The sequence below is a fragment of the Martes martes genome, assembly GCF_963455335.1.
Source record: "Martes martes genome assembly, chromosome: 6".
Classification (NCBI taxonomy): domain Eukaryota; kingdom Metazoa; phylum Chordata; class Mammalia; order Carnivora; family Mustelidae; genus Martes; species Martes martes.
Genome location: NC_137893.1, coordinates 54208488 through 54230228, shown reverse-complemented (window position 1 = coordinate 54230228; position 21741 = coordinate 54208488). Strand labels below are relative to the sequence as shown.

General features: G+C 45.2%; 1 protein-coding gene across 1 annotated transcript in view; it reads left to right on the top strand.

Annotated features, from left to right (window-relative positions):
• Window positions 1–9045: 9045 nt before the first annotated feature.
• Window positions 9046–21741, top strand: part of UST (uronyl 2-sulfotransferase) — a gene marked incomplete at its 5' end in the record, with an annotated part of 290034 nt that continues 277338 nt past the window's right edge. Inside the window, one exon of the mRNA XM_080806450.1 lies at window positions 9046–9292. Coding sequence (XP_080662576.1) covers window positions 9046–9292 — 247 coding nt within the window. The remainder of the gene's footprint in view (window positions 9293–21741) is intronic.

Sequence of the window (21741 nt, the reverse complement as noted above, 5' to 3'; positions counted from 1 at the left end):
TTGAGGGTGACAACACTCATTTGGATTAACAATTTTGAAAAAAAAAACCCACTCTATTACTTTATTTTCATGCTTTTTAAGCAAGGCAAATGAGCCCATCAAATCACTAACTAATTAAAAGCAAAAAAAAATCATCTTGTGATAAATGATTGGGTTGGAATTTATGTTCGTGCTCAGCTGCATGAAAAGCACAAGGCATATTTCATAATAGACCAGTAATACTGCATTACACAAAGTTCTACACCAAGTTCATCTGCAAAAGAATTATTCAGCTAGTTATTGGAAATAATGTCTCCAGAGGCCCCATGTAAGTTCCCACTTTGCCAGGCTGTTCTTGCCCCCTACAGACTCCTCCATCTCCCTGGCCTGACAGCTGGCTTCCTCCCCACCAATAATGTGCATCAGACACAGTCAATGTAAAAGCTACACAAGGAACTCGTAACCATGACTTCAGAGTCCCACCACTCTGGGACCAAAAATAGTGACCAATTGGATCATGTATCTTATTCATTATATTTGCCTAGAAGCAACTCTGAAATCTAAAAATCACTTTCTGGGGCACCTGAGTGGCTCAGTCTGCTGAGCTTGATCTCAGCTCAGGTCTTGATCTCAGGGTTGTGAGTTCAAGGCCTGCACTGGGCTCCACGCTGGACGTGGAGCCTACTTAAAAAAAAAACACACAAAAAAACCCACTTTCATACTCAAAGGGGAATGATTGGTAAGACAACTTTCAAAATCAAGGAAAAAGGATTCCTTTTGGGATTTAATTGAATATTCAACTTCACTAAAGATTTTAATGACTTTACTCCTTATAGTATGTAACAAGCAATTTAGCATTTAATAATGCCTTACATTATTGTCAAATTTCTTCGCTTATGACAATCCTTTCTTCCTGAAAAGATGGTGAATTCTTTGAAGGCTGAACATCTGGTCTGACACTTTTCTGTTTTGCTTTGTGGTAATTAGCAGAGCGGTAGGCACACAATAGTGCTACCCACTTATTTATTACATGATTGAAAGGAATATATTAATTTTAAACTATATTAACATAGATTAAAGGTCTAGTCAAGAATTTTTATAGGAAAAATATAAACAAAAACTTGGATGCACTATAGAACCTCTTATGAGCATGGTGAAAAATAAATCAGCTAGACAATCTGCTCTAAGGTTAGCGTAATAATTTCTACTGCCAAGAGATCTAAAAATATGGTTCAAACAACAATCTGCACTGTTAAAGCAATAAAGCTCTTACCTATTAAAGTAAGACATTCAATGCTTGGACTTATTAAAAATGTTTTTCTTTGACTGTAAACAAACTTAATTTTTAAGGCTTTTCATGTAGACTAAACAAAGACTTTTTTAAAAAAAAAGATTAATTTATTTGAGAGAGAGAGAGTGTGTGTGTGTGTGTGTGTGTGTGTGTACATGAGTAGGAGCAGAGGCATAGGGGGAGGGAGAGGGGAAGCAGACTCCCCAGGGGAGCCTGATGTGGGACTCCATTTTGGACCCTGAGATCACGACCTGAGCCGAAACCCAGAGTTGGACACTTAACCAGCTGAGCACCCAGGTGCCCCAACTGAACAAAGACTTCTAAAAAATTCACTATGGAGAAAAAAATGCCCATTAGGGGCCCTCCCTTTTCTCAGCGTTGGAAGAATTGGACTTGCGCCATGTTGTGTTAGGACTACTACGCAACAGTGTCTGCAGCTATAGTACCTTTTTGGATAAGTGGTTTCTTTCTGCAAAAAGCTAAGTCATGCCTGTCTTTTGCACATTCCCTGTATTAACATTATTTTCTCTGCAGCATCTGTTTAATTGAAATAGAATCAAGAGTTTCTGCTGAACACTTGCCTAAGATCTAAGAGGCCTATGAGCACTGGCACAAAGGGGAGAATCTCTAAGGAAGCTTTGGACAAACGACAGTTGGTTTCTTGTGATTGAGGTCCCCCATTCTTAGCAACGATGTAGCCACAGATCTCCACCTTTCTTCTCCAGGTAGGCTCACCATGGTCCCCCAGACACATTTTTGTGATCTTTCTCAGTTTGTTTTGTTACTTGGAATGGCCTCTGGGCTACTGCCCAGTTATAAATCTTACTCACCCTGCAATCCAGTTCATGTGTCTTCTCTTCCAGGGAGCCTTCCCAGACCAGGTCTCCCATAGGTAATATTCGTTATTCTTACGATTTTTTTTTTCAGCTGCAAGAGAAAGGGAGCAGGGGACAACAGTAGAAAAGACTGTTGCCCCGAACAACTCCTCAGTCTCACTTTTATTAGATAGAAACAGTAACTAACAGAAGAGCTGAAGAAGGCCAAACATTAGTCATATGCCTTGTAGATAAACAAGAAGGAGGGCAAAATATGTCTGTACAAGCAGGATAAAGTTTATAGTTGAACAAGCACATTCAAAGGACTTATCTAAGTAGCCACAGGTGCTCTTGGGGGTGAAAGGGGAGATAACGGAAAAATGAAGCAGGCGGCGTTCGGCCCTGAGCGGGCCAGGCATCCTCAGCTGCTCAGCTTTAAGGCCGTACGTATATCGTCCTCTCCCCGAGAGGCCTGTTGCAGTATGTGTTTTTGTTTTTGTTTTATTTCTTTTCAGCGTAACAGTATTCATTGTTTTTTCACCACACCCAGTGCTCCATGCAATCTATTCTTACGATTTTTATCTTCATCTGTAAATGGGGAAGACAATAGTACTTCTAGCACAAAGGTGTTGTGAGGATTAAATGACTTAATTCAGGTAAAGGGATTAGAACATGCTATAAACATACTGATGTTAACAGTTTGGCTATTATTATTAATTACAAAATATCTGATATTTAAGATATTTTGTCCCTTTTGTTGAATATTTTCTTTCTTTCTTTGCTTGCTTCTGTGTTTATGCTTTATCCCCACAAGAGAGGGAGAAGAACAATGCAGGTTTGTAGCTGGAGAGCAAATCTTGTTCTTGATGTGCGTGTAATTATGTGCTGCACACTGGTGAGCGTTCAGAGAACCCAAGACCAAGTCCCATGGACACAATGACCAAGGATCCACAAGCCTGGAAACCCATGAAATTTTAATCTTATTAAAACCTTGTTCACCACTCATTTGACTGCACAATTCCAAGGCAGAGAAACAGATCAGGCTGGCTTGTGACTTACCATCATTGCAACAGGGGCATTCCAACTCAAAAACTTTCCCGGAAACAGTCCTACTTTTAGCAGAGCAGTGAAAGAAGAGGATGCAAACATTGCCCAGTGGTCTTCCAGAGCCAAAGCTCAGAGAATTTGGCTTTCCAAGAGAGTGAATTCCTCAATCCCTGAAATGAGCAACAGTGCTGAAGATAAGTGGTACTTCTGTCAAGGGGAATGGTAACACCAAGCAAGAATCATGGGTTCATTTTCCTTTTATGATTCCATGAGGCGTTCATAATCACAGGGAATGGCTGAATTGCTGATTAGACTGGGGGTCACGGAGGTGATGAGGATTCCTTCCTTCCTTCATTCTCTCCTTCCTCCCTTCCTTCCATCCTTTTTTTCCTTTTCATAATATATTTCTAATGTCAAACATTTCCTTTGATGACTACTTGGATGTTCTAGCACTATGCAGACCTGTCCTCCATTCCCCCTACCTCTAATCCCCAGCTGGCCAGCCGTGTAATAATGAAATTTGACTCAATGAACGTCATTCAATTCTTTCATATTAGAAGCTAACTTTTCTGTCAACAAATATTTATTGAGTGAACAGCAAGTGTCAGCACTAGCCTAGGTTCTGGGGAAAGAACAGTTAATGAATGAGACAAAATCATGATATTTATTTTCCAGGGAAGGGAGATAGACACCAAATGAAAAATACTAACGTTTAGGATTATGGTAAGTTCTATGAAGAAAATAAAAGGAGGTGAAGGGAATAAGGAATGTCGGTGTGTGTGCACATTATGTATGGGGCAGTTAGGGAAGTCTGCTTTGATAAGGTAGTGCTGGACAGAGACTGGAAGGAAGGCAAAGGGCAAGCCACGTACAGATCTGGGGAAAGAACTTTCTAGACAGGTCCACAAATGCAAAGGCCCAGATAGAGGAGTAAGTTTTGTTTGTCTGGCGAACAACTATGGGGCAGGATGCGCAGGGAAAAGTGATAGGAGATGAGGTCAGAGAGACAATAGGGCCAGATTGCAAAGGGTGCGGGAATGACTTGGGCTTTTCCTCTGAGTGTTGTGGGAGCCATGGGCAAGTTTAGAGCAGAGGAATGACATTCTAGCTATTATGAAGATGGTGAATAGAAAGCGAGAGGCTGGGAGCAGGAAGGAGGAAAGGCAGAAACTTCTGGTGGCCATTTAATTCCCTCCTGTCCTTTCCTATTTTAGTACTAGAACCCTGATTTTTTGGTGGCAGCTGTGTGCCCAGCTGAAATCTCTGTTTCTTGGATCTCCCTTAGAACTGGACCATAGTCCTGTGGCTACGTTCTGGCCAAAGAACTGTAAGAAGATGATGGGTAGGGGCGTCTGGGTGGCTCAGTGGGTTAAAGCCTCTGCTTTCAGCTCAGGTCATGATCCCAGGGTCCTGGGATCGAGCCCCGAGTAGGGATCTCTCCTCAGCGGGGAGCCTGCTTCCTCCTGTCTCTCTCTCTTCCTGCCTCTCTGCCTACTTCTGATCTGTCTGTCAAATGAATAAATAAAATCTTAAAAAAAAAAAAAAAGATGATGGGTAGCATTTTTGGAACAGTGTTTAAAAACAACATACTCAGTTCGGAGGAGGTCTTTTTCTTCTTTTGCTTCCTCCTGTTGCCAGGAACAGAAACATACGGGCTGGAGCTCCAGCGGCCATCTTGAATCCTCAGGTGACATTTAAAATGAGGATGGTGGAACAGAAAACTCCCACAGCTCCCTGATGAGAGCATGGAGATGGCTCACCCGCTCTGCCCTGCCTATTTCTGGACTCCTTTCACATGAGGGAGAAATGCACTCCCATGTTGTTCAAGCCATTGTTATTTGGGATTTTTTTTTAGTTCAACCCAGCTGAACCTGAATATAACTGATACTAGAGCCCATGGCAATGCTCCAGGTGACAGAGCTGGTGGACCAGAGACATAGCACAGGAAGTCAGATTCTCGTTATGTTTTTGAAGGTAGAACACTTAGGATTTGCAGACGGGTGAGACACGGGAGTGAGGGGAGGAGAAAAAGTAAGGAAGACTTCCAGGTTTTGCGTCGAGTCTCTTGGTAGTGCCATTAATTACAGAGAGGCGAGGGCTGGAAAGAGAGCATGTGGGGGTGTGGGGCTGGGCTGGGGCGGAATCAAGAGTCCAGAGCAGTGACAAGTTGACCTTGCTAGAAGCAGTGAGAGATACAGTGAGACGGGATGGCAGGTAGAGAGCGTGGGCCGTACACTGGTGGAAAAATGGAGGCGCTCCTGTCCAATGCTTCCATTTTCTCAATAAAGCATGAAGCCAGGTCATCAGCTGAGACTGAAGGGATGGAGGTAGAGGGTGGAGATGGGAGGAGAGAGACAGAAGGGTGAAGTAGTCATTTTAGACTGTGGGTTTGCTGGGTAGCAATGAGCGAGCTTCGCTGGACATTTGGGCTAATTTAAAGCGAAGCGATTACCCACACTGTGTGTCATTCTGCAGTCCAGTCCGGTGGCACCGTTGGGTTTCACAAGGTTTTGCCAGGCAAGTACGGATCATATAAAATGAAAGGATGTAGGGAATGAATGAAGGGGTGTCTGCAAGTTTGGGATCACAAGGAAGGACCAGGAATCAAAACTGGAGAAGGAAGCAAGTGAACACACAAGCGGAATGATGGATGGAAAAGTTGAGGGTTCTTGAAAAGGCTGAAAAATGGCTGGAGTGTGGGCACTCGAGGAGCCAAGCAGAAGGACAGGATCTGATGGTCGGAGGGGGCTACTGTTGAAAATGAGGGACTTAGATGAGAGAAAGAAAAAGTCATTGAAGAGAGAAGGGATGGAGAAGTCCAAGGTGCTGGATGGAGGTCGAGGTGTTAAAGTATATTAATTATAAGACTAAGAATAACAATTGTTCACAAATTCCTGTAACGAGTTGATTTATAAACGGTTTGAATAAAGATACCATTCATCAGTATAAGTACTTTAGATAAAGATTTTTTTTTGTTTTGTTTTAATGGGACATTTATAGGATTTCAAAGAGCAAAGTTTTACCCCCCAAACAAAGTTTTACCCCCCAAAATACAAGGCATTTTTTCCCATGTGGAACTTCTTTGTTTCTTGGTTTCTTTCCCTTCTTGAGTTTTTATTTTTTTTCCTTCCTGAGTTTTTAAAATTTTATTTATTTATTTGACAGATGGAGATCACAAGTAGGCAGAGAAGCAGGCAGAGAGAGAGAGGAGGAAGCAGGCTCCCTGCTGAGCAGAGATCCTGATGTGGGGCTCGATCCCAGGACCCTGGGATCATAACCTGAGCCGAAGGCAGAGGCTTTAACCCACTGAGCCACCCAGGCACCCCCTTTCCTGAGTTTTTAAAGGTAATTAGTCCACTAATGCAATCTTTTAAAAACTGACCTGTTTTTTTCTTTCTAAAATTCTTCATGTCACAGTGTGTTTCTTCGAAGCTGGGCCTCATACCCTTGTTCTTGCCTCATAACTTTTTCACAATTGAAAAAAACCCCACTTTTTCCCATATTTACTTACTTTTACAGCTGTTTATTTCCTTTCTTCCTGCCTCGTCTCCCTGTTATAACCTCACTCTTGCTCACATTCCTTTGTTGAGGGGAAAGAACTGGAAGGTTTCCCAAATTGTTCTGGGAGAGAAGTCTCTAGACCCTGGGCAGGCCTTGCGAGCACGCAGGACCTCGCACAGTACATCTAATGAAAAACATTCATCTCACAGGGCCAGGCCGCAGGTACAGGTCTGATGTGTCAAAGGTGGTCTCTGAAACATCATCAACATTGCTTTGCTTTCCCACCCCTCAGTCCCTCTTCATTAATGCAAAAATTATTAATTGAGAGCCTATTCTGGGCTACTCAGTGTGGTGATTAAAGTAATTCGCATTAATGGGCAATGACTGATAGGCTTAATTCTCTCGGGGGCATTCACATTTCTCAAATGTGCATATTAATCCAAATAAATCTCTGATTCATGGAATAAATGTGAAACAAACCATTAAGAGTCTATTCAGGATTTTTGGTGACAGAACAAAGGGACCCTTCCCTTGGGATCCCAAAGCAGCCTTCTGATCCCCGAGGAAGTGGGCTAAGACAGAGAACTGGGAAGTAGAATGTGTGTGTGTGTGTGTGTGTGTGTGTGTGTGTATGACACAACCCACCTCATCTCTAACTCTCTCCAGCTTATAACCTATGTGTCTTCTTCACTTGTTTCAGATCAGGAGCGACAGGTATGTATGGATTACGGTTAAATTCCACTACTCTTAGATTATAAGCTCTTGCTCTTAGGATCCTATTTCCCAATTTTCCACGGAAACGTTTTCAGATACCCACCTTTAAGAAGGTTTTCAGGAAAACAATCTTAGCTTCATAGAGGTCCTGGCTGCTGATTCTTCCTTGCCACTGGTCCTCTGCTATTGGAATGAGAGAGGAGCCAGAGATGAGAGGCACCAAAACCCAAGGTGTCCGTTTCTCAAGGTGGTCTGTGCTCAGTGAGCTATATCTTTTCCTGCAATCGCTGTGCAAATTATGCGAAAAGGATCCTGGCTGGGAGATAGTGCAGTGCAGTGGTTAGGATAGTGGGCTTGAGGGTGGGACAGATATGATGAGTGTGGCTCCCAACCCAATTCCTAGGAGCTCTGTGTCCTTGGGCAAGTCACTTTAGCCTCAGGTGGTGCAGCTTCTCTATACAGCAACAAATGATTCTTACTGGAAGTGTGGCTGATGAGAGCAGCCCTTTCGTGCATCGCTCACCTCCATTGCCAGATCTGTGTGGGATGCGGTCTTTCTACCTTGGGGGGTTTTCTTTCAGGCCCAGAGGCTTCCCATGGAATGAAGGGAAATGGGGTATGTAAGGGCTCTTCCCCTTCATCTCTGCTAGAGGAAGGACCTCCTTGAGTCTTGCCTCTCCGGTCCCTACGTGCAGGAACAGCTCTGTGGAGGAGTAGCTGAAGAGTCAGGGCGAGCAAGAAGAGAGCGCCCCTTTCTCTTCCAGGAGTCGGGGGCGCTGAGCCTGGCCCCATGGGGCATGTTTTATTTTAATTTACACCACTTGCTCTTTGACTATCTCAGTGAAGCCTGGAGTATATACCCAAGTACCTTTTACCGGCTTTTCCGTAAGCAGCTCAGGATACAGAAGGAGAATCAAGTTTCTGAAATTTAAAAAAAATACAGATACAGTTAAAAAGAAGTCGTGCTTCTTCCTGCCCGGGGACTGTTTACAAGAGGGAAGTCAGCGGGGCCCCCAAGAGGTCGCTGGTGGCGCAGAAACTGAGGCCAGATTGTAGAGCAAGGGGGAAGGAGAAAAACACCCAGAAACTTTCTTCCTAGTTGCGAATAATCGCCGCCCCCCCGCTTCGTCCCTCGGTCAGAGGCAGTAACGTGACACCCGGGAGAAACCCGGAGACCCGAGCGCGGAGAGGGAGGGAAGAGGGAGGAGAGAGGACTGCGGAGAGCCGGAGAGGGAAAGGGGAGGGGAAGAAGGAAAACCCCTGTCAAGGAGGTGGAGCGAGGGGCTGGTGTCCGCCTCCTGTTCCTCCCTGCCGTCTTTTAGAGGAGTCTGAACCGGGACAAAACCCGCCGAGACCGACAGACACAAAGCCGGGGGGTCCACGCTGGCGCTGGAGGCGAGCCCCGGCGGCCGCGAGCGAGCCCGAGGCGCGGCGGGGCGCGGGGCGCGGGGGCGCTAGCGGGCGCGGGCGCGGGCCGAGCCGGGGCCGGGCACCTCGGCCGCTCGGGCCGCGGCGGCGGGGACCATGCCGAGGAAAGTCTCCTGAGCCCGGCAACTTCGGCCCCTCCCCGCCCCCACCCGGGCTGCCCTCCGCGCGGCCCTTCCCATGTGCAGCCGGGCGGCCGGGCTCTCCTCCTCGCAGGCGGATGGGTGACCTTTTCCTGGCACGGGCAGGCTGTTCGAGGCGGCGGAGCAGGCGATGAAGAAGAAGCAGCAGCATCCCGGCGGCGGCGCGGATCCCTGGCCCCATGGGGCCCCTCTGGGGGGCGCCCCTCCAGGCCTGGGCAGCTGGAAGCGCCGGGTCTCCCTGCTGCCTTTCCTGCGCTTCTCCCTCCGGGACTACGGCTTCTGCATGGCCACCCTGCTGGTCTTCTGCCTGGGCTCCCTCTTCTATCAGCTCAGCGGCGGACCCCCTCGCTTCCTGCTCGACCTGCGGCAGTATTTGGGTAAGGAAGGGGGGCGGGCGAGGGCGGCGCCGGCCGCGCGAACTTGTGCGGGGGGGGGTGGGTAGAGGGGCGCCGGGGACTTGTGGCGCTGCGACGGCCCGCCGGCGCCCCGAGGCTCCCCAGGTGGGTGCCGGCTTTCTCCCGCGCGTCGGTCCCTCTGCCCCGAGGCGGAGGCGCTGCCTGGGTGGCGCGCGGGGCAGGTACCCCGGGCTGGGCACCGCATACCTTCCCCGCCTCTGCCTCTCGGTCTGGGGTGGAGTGCAGGCGTGTGTGTTTGTGGGTGTGTACGAGTGTGTGTTTTCTGGCCCGGAGATGTGGGGAGCGGAGAGGGGAAGGCACCCCCACCCCCGGGCCCGGGGCATGGTCAGTGATCGTCGTCCTCAGTCCCGTGAGCACTCCGGGTCGTGCGGGGGTTGGGGTTCGCTCCTCACCCCACTTGCTTCTGCCAGTTCCTCCCCGCGAGTCCCCCTCCTGCTTGTCAGCTCGGTGACCCAGGGGCAGTTTTCGGGCTCCGTGCAGACCCTGGGCTGGCTTGTCTTTCGGCAACAGCGAGGGGGACGCGGGGAGCCGCCGCGCCCAGGGAGGGGGGCGGTCCGGGGCTATCCGAGGGCGCGGGTCAGCCTGGCTAGCAGTGTCGCCTACTTTGACCTGAAGAACCTCTGCGCTGCGTGTGTTTCAAGTCAGAACTTTTGGGGGGGGGGGAGCTTGTGCGTGGTTTCTTAAAAGCGAGGCCGCCTATTTTTAGCAGAGGTGAGGAAAGGGTTGCACCCAGAGAGAAAAGAGCGGCTGCAGAGAGAGGGCGTGACCCGCAGCTCCGTGCGGCGCGGGGAGGGCGGTGCCAGAGCCAGGCGAGCGCAAGCCCAGGTCCCCGGACCGCGGCTGGCGCGCGCCCGGGCCCAGGGAGGCTGCAAATCTCTCACCCGTCGCGGCCAGAAGAGATTTTGCGGGGGCGGGGTCGGGGGGAGAGGCTGCGGGAACCGCCAGCTCCTCGCAAAGGTCCAAGGTGATGAACCTGAGCCACCGGGCAAACATCCGGCATCTGCCTGCCGCGAGCGGGTGTGCAAAGGGAAGCCTCCGAAGCGCTGGACCATATCGGGCCGAAAGACTCCTGTTGGCTGGAGGCTGCCACACTTCACCTCAAAAGTACCCCCCTCCCCCGCCCCAGTCGCAGAAGCCACAGGTCTAGCTAGCAGGCTGTGTCGGGAGTGTTTTGATATATAAAAGCAGGTAAAATAATGTTCCTTCCATGTAGAGAAGCTCAGATTTTAAAAGTTTCAGTAGAAACTTTGGAGAGCTATGGTTTTGTAAGATGCTTTAGGGAAAATATTGTCCAAGCAGATTTCCAAAGTACAATCCTTAGCATCTGGTTTCTTAGAGAATTTGGGGTATTATGTACTTTCATTAGGGAATCAAATCTCTTCTCTCCCTGAGTTCTGGATTTTGGAGTCTCCGTAGCTTCATAGATTGAGACACCTGCTAGTGCTCCAAAGCTAACTTTTTTCCCCCCTTTTTCTTTCTTTCCTTTTTTAAGAGTTAACAACATCTCACCATTAACTGGCATTGGGAAGTGTTTCTGAAGTCCAGGGGTCTATAAAATCTGATGACGAATTCTTTGTTGAAATTCCCCTTAAGCAAAGTGTGGAGGCCAGTGAGGCAGGAAAAACAGTGGATGGGGAATGAGGATATCTGTTTTTAGTGCCCTCAAGGAGCACTTGGCTTTAGGCAGGGCACTCAAACTTTCTGGGCCTTAGCTTTTTCATTAGTAAAGTTAGGGACTGGACTAGGTTGTATCTCAGACCTCCACCCAGGTCCTGAAATGTTGTGTTTCTGATCCCTTCTTGGGGGTGGGAAATCCTGAGAGGTAGAAAGAACAAAGGCTATACCAGGGGCAAAATCAAGAAACTGAACTATCTAGCATGTTATCCTTTTGAAAATAGAGCCAGAGTCTGTTGTTCCCAGAAATAAGTGCTTTCATCCTATATTTCAAAAAACGAGGCCTGATAAATTTGGGGGCTCAGTTACTAGAAGGATACATTCACTCAGGGGACTGGGAAGAACTTATGGGGCAAACATTGCTCCTGGTACTACTAACTCATCATTAAGTTTCTGACTGACATGATGGGTGAAAAAAATGACATCACTGTGAACTGAAAATAGGACACCTTGGCCATATTTGTTCCCTGTTGTTTTGTTACATAAATATAATGATTTGGGGGAGAAGTGTGCTTGTGGTCTTTAAGAGGGTCTAAAATATACCCTTAATAATATAAGGCCAAGGTGTCTGCAGAATACTTACCCCTTGTTTCCTCCATTCTATTATTTTAGTGTCTGTCAAAACAAAATTCGTGGTTAGTAAACATATCCTCTCAATTTCCTGAGTTAGGCAATTTTGGAGACAACTATTTTTCTTAAATGTAAGTTCACATAAAGTCAGAATTTTCCAAATTGAAATATTTATAGCAAAAAATTTTCTTGACAGGAACTTATTTTAATATACTTAAATAATATAATACATCTCCACATAGTAGCTACTTGTTATTTATGGCAATAAACTGGCCCTATTGTATCAGATAAGTCATACGATATTTAACATATTGAATATTCTCACAGCAAAGCCAGGAGATAGGACCATTCATGATAAAAGCTAACATTCATTGTGTATGTTCCAGTAAACACACATGCAGAGTGAAATTGTACCCACATACCAATATTACAGGAAGCTTCGACTGTTGTTACCAACACCATTTTTGGTGTGAGAGAAATGAGAACACAGAGATTCACAGACTTGCTGAAGGACACACAGCTGTAAGGCAGGACTTGAACTCCAATCTGTCTGCTTCAGGCATCTATTGCATAACTCTACAAGCAGCCAAGATGAGACGGGAATCTGAAGAGCTGACTGGCTAAAAATAATCTCATTACATATTTGCATAATTTTGCTTTCTTTGATACTTTTAATGTGAGTATCTTAAAGGGCCAGCAGAGAAGGGAAATAAGTCAAGCAGCTGGTCTGTCTGCTCTTAACTCCGCCTTCCTGTATGAATCTCCCTGTACCAGCGAACTCAGCTCTCCCAGAGCCACACACCTGGGGGTGCTGTCAATTACGATCTTAAATTCCTGAACTTTCTGTCTTCCTTTAGCAGTTTGTTCTTTGTCTAGGCTAGTAGTTTTCAGTGTGTGGTCCCTGGACCAGCAGCAATCACTTGGAAACTTGTTGCAAATGCAGATTCTGGGGGCTCATTCCAGACCAACAGAATGAAAGAGTCTGGGCCCAGGACCCAGCCGTCTGTATTTTAGCAAGTCTTCCAGGTGACTCTGATGCAGGCTGAAGTTCGAGAACCATCGTTCCAGGGGCAAAGCTTTACTTTCAGAATGCCTCCTATATAGTTGAGTGAAGGAAGTGAGGTACAAGAGAGGCGATTCGGAAACTATTTTAAAGGTGATGTGCATGGTTTTATCTTTTACAGCTCAACTTTTAAAAATGCATCTGCTTTGCTGCTTAAGCCCCATTGTTTCAAGGGAAGGACCAGCCAACAGCTGCAGCTCCAGCTGGCTTAAACTCTCGGAGGTTAGGAGATACATGGAATGGAGTGGAGCTGGCAACCAGAAGGAGTAGGGGGGAAGGAAAGGGAAAGGAGGCACTGATGATGCTTTCTCTTCCCATGGAAGCTGGGTCAAACAGTTCTTGTTTTCTCGTTTGTTTGGGAATGGGCAAAGTCTGTTCTCCTTAAAGGTACTTTCTGCGGCAATGGATTTGAAAAAATCAAAGTAAGTTGGGAGCAGGGTGGATTTTGCAGGAATAACTGTGGTCTTGATTTTTTTTCCTCCTTGAAATGGGTAGAGGGAGAACAAGCACATAGAGTGGGGTAAAATGCGTGGGTTTGGCAAATGGCTATCCTTAAGCTTGGGGACCATTGTCTTTCCAATTCAGTGAAATTCTTTGCCTTTTCGAAGTGACATTCAGACTTTGATTTGCTATGGAAAACAAATAAAAATCAAGTAAAATCTCCCCCAGAAATTAGGTTATGATACAGCCTCTGCCGGTAGTCTCATTACTTATGAGCTGTGGAAATACCAGAAACTTGGAATAACACTCATTACCCTGATGTAAACTGAATAAAGCCAGATGGCTTACTACCCATCTTCTACAACTGGCAAACTAATGATTTACCATCAAGCTTTGGATATGGCATTTAGCCTTTATGGGAACTGAATCTGTCGGGTCGATCTCAAATTGACATGCTTTCCTTTCCATTTTTTAAATTATACTACTTTAGAGGGAGATACACTACTTCTATTTTAGTTTTCAGAATTGCCAATCTTTATATTTATTCTATACGAGCCTGGCAATTTCCAGTCAAAAAACGAGAGAGAAAGAGACGGAACTTCATCGAATTTGAAATTCTCCAGGTTTAAACGAATTTAAAGGAAAATGTGAAAAATAGAGACCCAGATCCATTACAAAATCATCTCTTTCAACCTTAATAGTCAAATTTAATTTTTCTTCTGCACATCAGGCATAGTTTAAATATAGCTGCTCAGGGCCCCAGACAGCAATCTAGGAAATGAATGGATTAAATATGATGTGATCAATAGAAATTGTTGACATGAAAAGAAAATGGCATTCTTGTTCATAGCTGCAAATGTGTCTTATAGTGTTGGCTGGGGACACAGTAGCCCTGTATTAGAGGAAGGACAGAAAATGGAATTCAGCTACGGCAGACTGTTCTGTAAACACATGGCATGAATGGTGAAAAGCATTCTGCCTTGTCAACTATTTTTGATGTAGACTAGTCTTAGTATGAATTGTTTAAAAGTCTGTATAAATATGTATTATCTGGATACTGTCTTTCCTCAAATTCCCTGTCGTCAATCCAGGTTTAAAACACTAGTTTGCTTTGTATTTGAGAAACCAGGAGGAAAGTGGTCAAGCTTGTTGGGTCCCAGAAGAAATAGTATCTTCTGCTTCCCCTGAGGGTAGTTCAGGGACAGACACTGTAGCTTGCCCTCCAGCTGTCCTGAAGGGGAGCAGTGATGGACAGTGAAAAGGCATCTTATTTGACAGAGCATGGCTGCTTGAATTGTGAGAAGTTATCCCTTGCTCTTTCTGCTTTCGCTTGTGTTTCTATTTTGAAAGGTGTTTAGACGGGACCACAAAGAAATGTCTTACCTGTATTGATTTTTGTTATAGAAACTCAGCTTGCAGCAATGATCACCATAAACCCTTTCATTTATTAGAAGTGGAGACCCAAACACAACTATTCCACCAAAAAATTAAAAAAGATGCAAAAATTTTAAAAATGTAGAGGCTGTGGGGTAAGAAAATTCCAAATGAAGCCCATTTTGGTATTGCTTTTCATTGTTAAAAGTATTCTTGAGATATGATTTAGAAATCACACAATTCAGACATTTAAAGTTCTTAAAAGTTCGATAGTTTTCAATAGTTTTTAGTATATACATAGGCAAACGCAACCATTCCTATAGTTAGAGCATTTTCATCAGCACAAAGAGAAACCCCTCACCGTTTGGCTGTCACCTCCCTGTTCCTCCATCTCCTCAGCCCTAAGTCAACTCTCATCTACAGTCTGTCTCTATGGATTGGCTGGTTCTGGACATCTCCTAGAGATGAAACCATACAATATGTGGCCTTTGTGATTGGCTTCTTTTGCTCGGCTTATTGTTGTGGTTCATTCATGTTCTCGCACGTATCCCAACTTTAGTCCTGTTAATGGCAGAATAATAGTCCACGGGATAGACCACATTTTGTTTATCCATTATAAGTTGATGGACATTTGGATTGTTTCTATCTTCTATGAACCTTTGTGGACAAGTTTTTTTGCTTAAAGACCTATTTTCTGTTCCTTGGGGTATATACTTGGAAGTGGATCACTAGGTCATATGGTAATTCTACATTTAATTTATTGAGGAACCATCAAGCTGTTTTTCACAGTGGCTGCACCATTGTAAACCCCACCAGCAGTGTATGAGAGTTTGAGTTTTTCTGCATCCCCATCAACACTTGTTATTTTTCATTATTTTGATTATCATTATCCTAATGGTTGTGACATGGTATTTCATTGTGCTTTTGTTTTGCATTTCCCTAATGATGAGTGATGTTGAGCATCTTTTCATGTACTTATTGGCCATTGTATATCTTCTTTGGAAAAATGTATATTCACATCCTTTGCCCACTTTTTTTTTTTTTAAGATGTATTTTAGAGAGCGAGAGTGTGCATGGAGGAGGGGCTGAGACAGGAGGAGAGAGAATCTCAAGCGGACTTTATACTGAGTGTGGAGCCCGATGTGGGGCTTGAACTCATGACCAAGATCATGACCTGAGCCAAAACCAAGAGTCCATTGCTCAACTGTGCCACCCCGGCAACCCCCTTCATCTGTTTTTGAATTGGGCTGTGTTTTTGAGTTTTAAGGCTTCTTTATATATTCTGGATACTGGACCCTTGTCAAATATATAATTCTGCTATTTATTTTGAAGTTGCAAAAGATGGTACTGGCTGAATACTGTTATGGATTGTTCTCTATTATAGGTGTGTAAATTCTCAAGGGGCAAAACAATTTCATTCTTTAGTCACCTTCAAAGTGCTAAGTACAATGTCTGGGTATTTAGTACATTCTAAATAAATTCCTAACAATTAACCAAAACCAAGGATCTCTTCAAAAGAATCTTGGGCGGTCTTGTTTGCCATCATGGATCACTTTGCATTGGAAACATTTTGGTTGTCTACATTTAGCTGTCACATATGAAACTTTATGGGTAGCTGGCACCAACCCATTTTATAGACGTCACAAAGATTACTGTGACTTATATGTGAAATACGAGTTTGGCTAGTCTTGAACAGCAGATTATAGTACAATAGTTGTATTTTGTCCTGTATTTGCTCACTATAATGGAGCTGATAAGCTCAGTAGGGGAAGACATTTGGGTACATCATGTCTATTATACAAGTACTACAAGGCTACCAAGGAGATCTTGGGCATTCTCATAAAATTAGAATTCATATGCAGCTCATTTCTTATTCACACTGTGCTACAACATAGAGGACACATATATAGGAACAGGATTATATATGTTTCTCTTTAGTAAATTAACTTACGAATTTTAGAAAGAAATACTAGTTGCTTTTCCTAAAAGTGTTAGATGTTTTTTAGTATGTTTTTAAAAATATGTGTTATCAAAATGAGAAGCTTTAGGATAGGTACAGTCAATTCTATGCTGCTTGGCAGAGGCTTAATTTGCATAATGTGTAACACTCTCCTACTGAAAGTGACCTGGGAGCCAGACAGCTGTTTAGTGTTGAGGGTATGATACACCTCTTGGTCTGACTCAGGGTTTCTATCTGTTGTCTGTAATTTCTCAGAGACAGACCCTGGCTCATTTTTCTTGTCTCATTATGTGGCTACACTTCTGCAACAGCCTCTCTGCTGATGGTTTAGGAAGTTCACGTTCCAGTGATGATCTCTGAACTCCTGTCATTAGTTCATGGTCACGTCTGAAGGTGTGATAGTCTACCTTGTGTTTTGATAGTTTGTGGGCAACCTCCTTGGAAGGAGGAAGCTTCTCCAGTACCTTCCATCTCTACTCTAACACCTCTCCTGGGTGCTCCACACAGGCCCTCAGGAACTATCTGTGGATTCTGTATATTTGCTGAGCAGACTGTTCTTCGTGAAGGTTCCACATCCTGTTTCGTTTGGTCTCTATTTTAAGTAGAGAACATGAGGAGGAGTGCCAGGAAAGACTTAAGCTCAGGTGATGTCTACGGCCTGTCTCTTCCTGTCTCTTCTCTTCCTGGCTGTTTGAAGCATATGTTCCAAGCAAAGATATTAAAGCCACTATGACATAGAGTTCTGTAAAGATTTCCTCTGTGCATGGGGATAATTGTCTGCCTCTTACCTGTGGATATTTGGAATTACATTTACAGAGCTCTCCCTGTATAATCAAGAATACCTGAGCTCAGTCTAGAGCTTTGGCTGCATATGACTAGAAAGCAGGCTTCTTGTTTCTCATCGTTTTCCCAAACCCTGACCAGTTGTTTCAGGAGCTTGCAGATGTGTTATTTCTCTCTCTAAGACAGTGTCTTCCTTACCTAGCGATTTGTATTAAATTAGCTAGTCCATTGCCAGCATGACTTTTTGTCTTTAAGGAGATGAGACCAAAAGATGACATGGTTTTTGAAGTCCTGAGCAAATGGATTTAAACAGAGAAGGGCAAATTAGGACAAATTAAAATTAGGGCTCGGTGCACAAACCCATTGACCCTTGTTTGAGGAAGGGTATTAACATCCCCTTAAGTCGAGGCTTTGATTAAGCAATTCTTACTTCACTCATTGATGGGTGATTTAAGTAATTATTTTACATTTAGCCCTACTGCATTTCTGGAAACACCATTGATTTTTTTTTTTTTTCCCCTAGCTCGGTGAGTATGACTTTCACAGTCTTGATGACAATAAAAAAGGAAGTGTTCTGAACCACATAAATTCTTTTGTTCAGTCATTCAGCAAATATTCACGGAAGGCCTGTGGGCCAGAAGCATCAGACGTCAGGAAGAACAGAGGCTTTAGAGCAGAGATTTTGATGTGAATCCCTGCGCTACTACTTATCTGAGAGAACTTGGGCAATTGTCTTAACTTCTCTGAACTTCAGGTGTGTTGATCTATACGATGGGCTTGATAAGTGTTGTTTTATAGGAGAAATATCTAACCCAGGGCCTGGCATTTGGATTCAACAAATGTCCATTTTCTCACTTGGTCCTTTGCTTTTCTCAGGCTCCCTTTTCTTCTGGCATGAATGCATCCATGCACGGGGACGCACACCCGTGCAAACACCCATCCTGATGGAACGTGCAGACCTACTCCTGGCACCAACCTAACTGAGAACTGTGGGTGTACTAAACTAGAGTTCTTGTGGCTTATCTCGTCACCCGCACCCTCAGATTGGTGAGGGCATTTCAACAGCTGGCCAATCCCAGTCATTTGCCCCATTAATTATACGCACACCAACCTTCCAGCTTCTTCTCTCCATTTCTTCCTGGAATCAGTCTTGAAAGAACACATTCTGTGCAAAGCATGTTTTGAACTTATCCACATTATCTCCTTCCCCCCAATCCCACATTTATCAAATAAAAATAGTTGTGCAGAGGGGGTATGGTGCAGCCAACGCTCGGAGATGGCCCGCTGTTTGAGGACAGGGTCTGTAACTCATGCCCTTTCAAGCAATCAGAATGCCAGGCTGACACTGTGACAGCTGTGAGAACTTTTCTCACTTAAGACGGAACTACCAGGTCCCATAGTAAGGCCGCTTGCTTTTCTCTGTTCCTGCTTCCCTTCTGTTGGAGGTCAGGACCAGAGCAGTGGACCTGAGTCACGGAGTTATGGATCCTGTCTTTGACGGGAGGCTGGTGAACTTGCCTCTGTTTTGCATGTTCTGCTTCTTTCTGTTGCCTGGACCTGCCCCGCCTTCCCTGGGTGTTGACACGTGTGAGATCCACAGGCCATTACTCTCTCTGCTGTAGCTGGTCACTCATGTCCTGGAGAAGCTGAAAGCAAAGGTGATTTTACATTATTTAATAGAAAGTTAAATTTTGTTTAGAAAAACCATGACCTTGCAATTCCAACGCGGAGCTTCCTGCTTTGGCCCTCATCAGCTGCGAGGTTTCCATATGGACTTGATGGTCCATCTAGGACCATGACCCAGTGGCCAGGAATGGGAAAATAAGGGTGGATTTGGGGTTCTTTAAAGAGTCTCTAGGTGATTTTTATATGTAGCCCCAGGAGATTCTGCCTCTTTTCTCTTTAGGATCACTGAATGAGGTGTTGTCTAAGGTTCTGCCTACTCTTTTTTTTTTAAGGGTTTTTATTTATTTGTTTATTTTATATATAGAGAGAGGAGAGAGTGAGGGAGTGCATGAGCGCACCGCAGGAGGAGCAGAAGGAGTGGGACAAGCAGACTCTGCAATGAGCGCAGAGCCCGGTGCAGGTTTCTGTCTCACGACCACGAGATCATGATCTGAACTGAAATCGAGTCTGACGCTTGACCGACCGAGCCACCCAGACACACCAAGTCCTGCCTACTCTTAAAAATCATGTGTTCAAAGAGATAAGAAGCCATTTAACTGTAGCAACTAAAACCGTAAGGCTCTTTCCTTTGGCACCAAACGCTTATTTAAAAGATTGTAGGAGTCCATTGACTAAGGCAAGTAGAAGACACAAAAACTTTTTAGGCCATTATTTCAAAGTCTTAATCATAGTTTTCCGTTCGGTTGTTGTTTTTGTTGCTTTGTCTTCATTAAAATTGGCACCACTCCCCCAACGTCACCAAGCTGCAACAGCCTATTTAGACAATAATGGGAGAATCTTGTTCCAGAAATTGTGGGAAACAGAATGCCCCTAGAAAGTCAGAGAGAGAGAGAGAAAGCAGAGGAAGACATGTCTTTCCAGCATTCATAGTCTAACAACGTGAGAGGAAGAAAGTAGGAAAGCGGGTAGGAATAAGAATGTTCCGTTTTTCTAAGTAGAGTCTCACAGCCTCTCTCCAGCTGCCTGCTACTGGCCATCCCATTCCACTGTGGACAGCTCCAGTGGCTGAGGGAGCTCGTTACGATGTGGCGAGCTACTTACGTCTGCTTCTGCTAGTTCTTCTGGAAGCTACACAGAATAGTCTATTGGACTGTATCATCTTTCAGAGGACTGAGGATATGAAGATGACTGTCATTCCCCTCACAGAAATATTGTCCAGAAAAATAGATGTAGATCCCAGTAGTTCCTCATCTGAAGTCATCTTCAGACAGAAACAGCACAAACAACAAAGGAAAAAAGAAACGACTGTAAAAGTTGAACCTTCTGAACAATGGTACCCTATAAATAAGGCAGAAGACCCAGACTGGGGACAGATGTTTCTCCAGGAAATGGGATTAATATGTAACTATGTAAATGTTCAATAAATCAATTAAAAGGAGAAATAATTCATGAGATAAATGGGCAAAGAATATGAGCAGGCAGTTCAGAGACGAGGAAACACAGCTGGCCAGTAAGTGTATGAGAAGACAAAATGGCCTCCATTCTCTTAAGTACCTTAACCACTTGCCTCTGTCTCTGGAGCTCTTCGCTGGCCTGTAGAACTAAGGAAACTTCCAGCTGCCTCTGCTCACAAGCCTGCTTTGTGGAGAGGACTCACTGTCAGAAGTTCCTCTTCTAACCTGCCCTCTTCTGAGAATGACCAGCACATCCATCACCACTGTGTGTTATGATAGGGGAGGGGAGCCAGGGTAGCTCTCGGGACCCCAACACAGGCCCTAAATACTGAAGTCTTGGTGAGTTTTTGGTGCCACCTTTGTGTGGGGTGGGCTGCTCACTGAGACACCCTTCACACTCACAACCGCAGCCAGTGAACCTCACACAGTCAACCCCCAGCAGCGCCCTGCACCCTGCTTTGCCTCCCTCCATCACCGACGCTTTGCTGAGTCTATAAGAAGCAGGACAGAAGACACTGATGTCGCATGCTCAGAATGCAGCATCTTGCCTGGGAGTATTTTCTCAATATCTGGGAAAAACAAGTGAAACTGACTCATCTGGTTGGAGTTCTACAGAAAGATGATTGCAGATTTCATGCGATTTCATTCTGCTTTGGTGTCAAAATTCAGCCAACGATGTGCCAGAAAATGTGTGTAAAATCACGTACAGATTTAGACACCCGAAGAGGAAGTTATTTTTACCAGGGTGGGGAAGGAAACAGAAAGTGACAGTTGGCAGGGAAGTCAGGGCAGGGCTGAGTAAGGAGGTGAGGTGTGTGCACAGCTGGGATGCGGGCTCACTGGCATCTCCCGTCTCACCGGACTGGCCGGGGGGGCTGCAGCATGGTCGCCCCTTAGCAGGTCGAGTGAGGAGTTGCTGTGCCGCAGACCCACCCAGAGGACAGTGTTGACATAACCTCTGAGGAGAATGCCAGCTGGAGCGGTTGTGAGGGTGACATTGGTTCCACCCGAGACGCGCTGTGTGCTGTCCGGGGCTCTGTCACAAGAGCCTCTCTCAAGAACTGCACAGGACACGGACGTGATTATGGAGCAGAGGACTCTGGAAAGCTATGCAAATATAAAACCAAACGAGGCCGCGTCTTTATTTTGCTTTAGCAGGTGATGGGAGCGAGGCCGTGTTATTTTGTTTGCTTGGGCTTTTCCCAATTCCAAAGGCTGCCCTTGCCTGCTGGCCCAGCAGAGATCCAAGGCCTTACAGAGTCTGAAGTATTTGTGGTTATGTTCTCCTCGTCCTGCTGTGAGATGAAGAGGTTTCCAGAAATTAAAGGGAGGGAGAAGGAAGGATTTGTGAGGATCCATAACCTCTTTTTATTTTCCTTTTCCCTTGGGCAAAGGTTGTCTAGAGTGAGAACTTAGCGATGATATTTGAGTCTCCTTTGCTTGTAGTTTGATGATGAACTTTTCA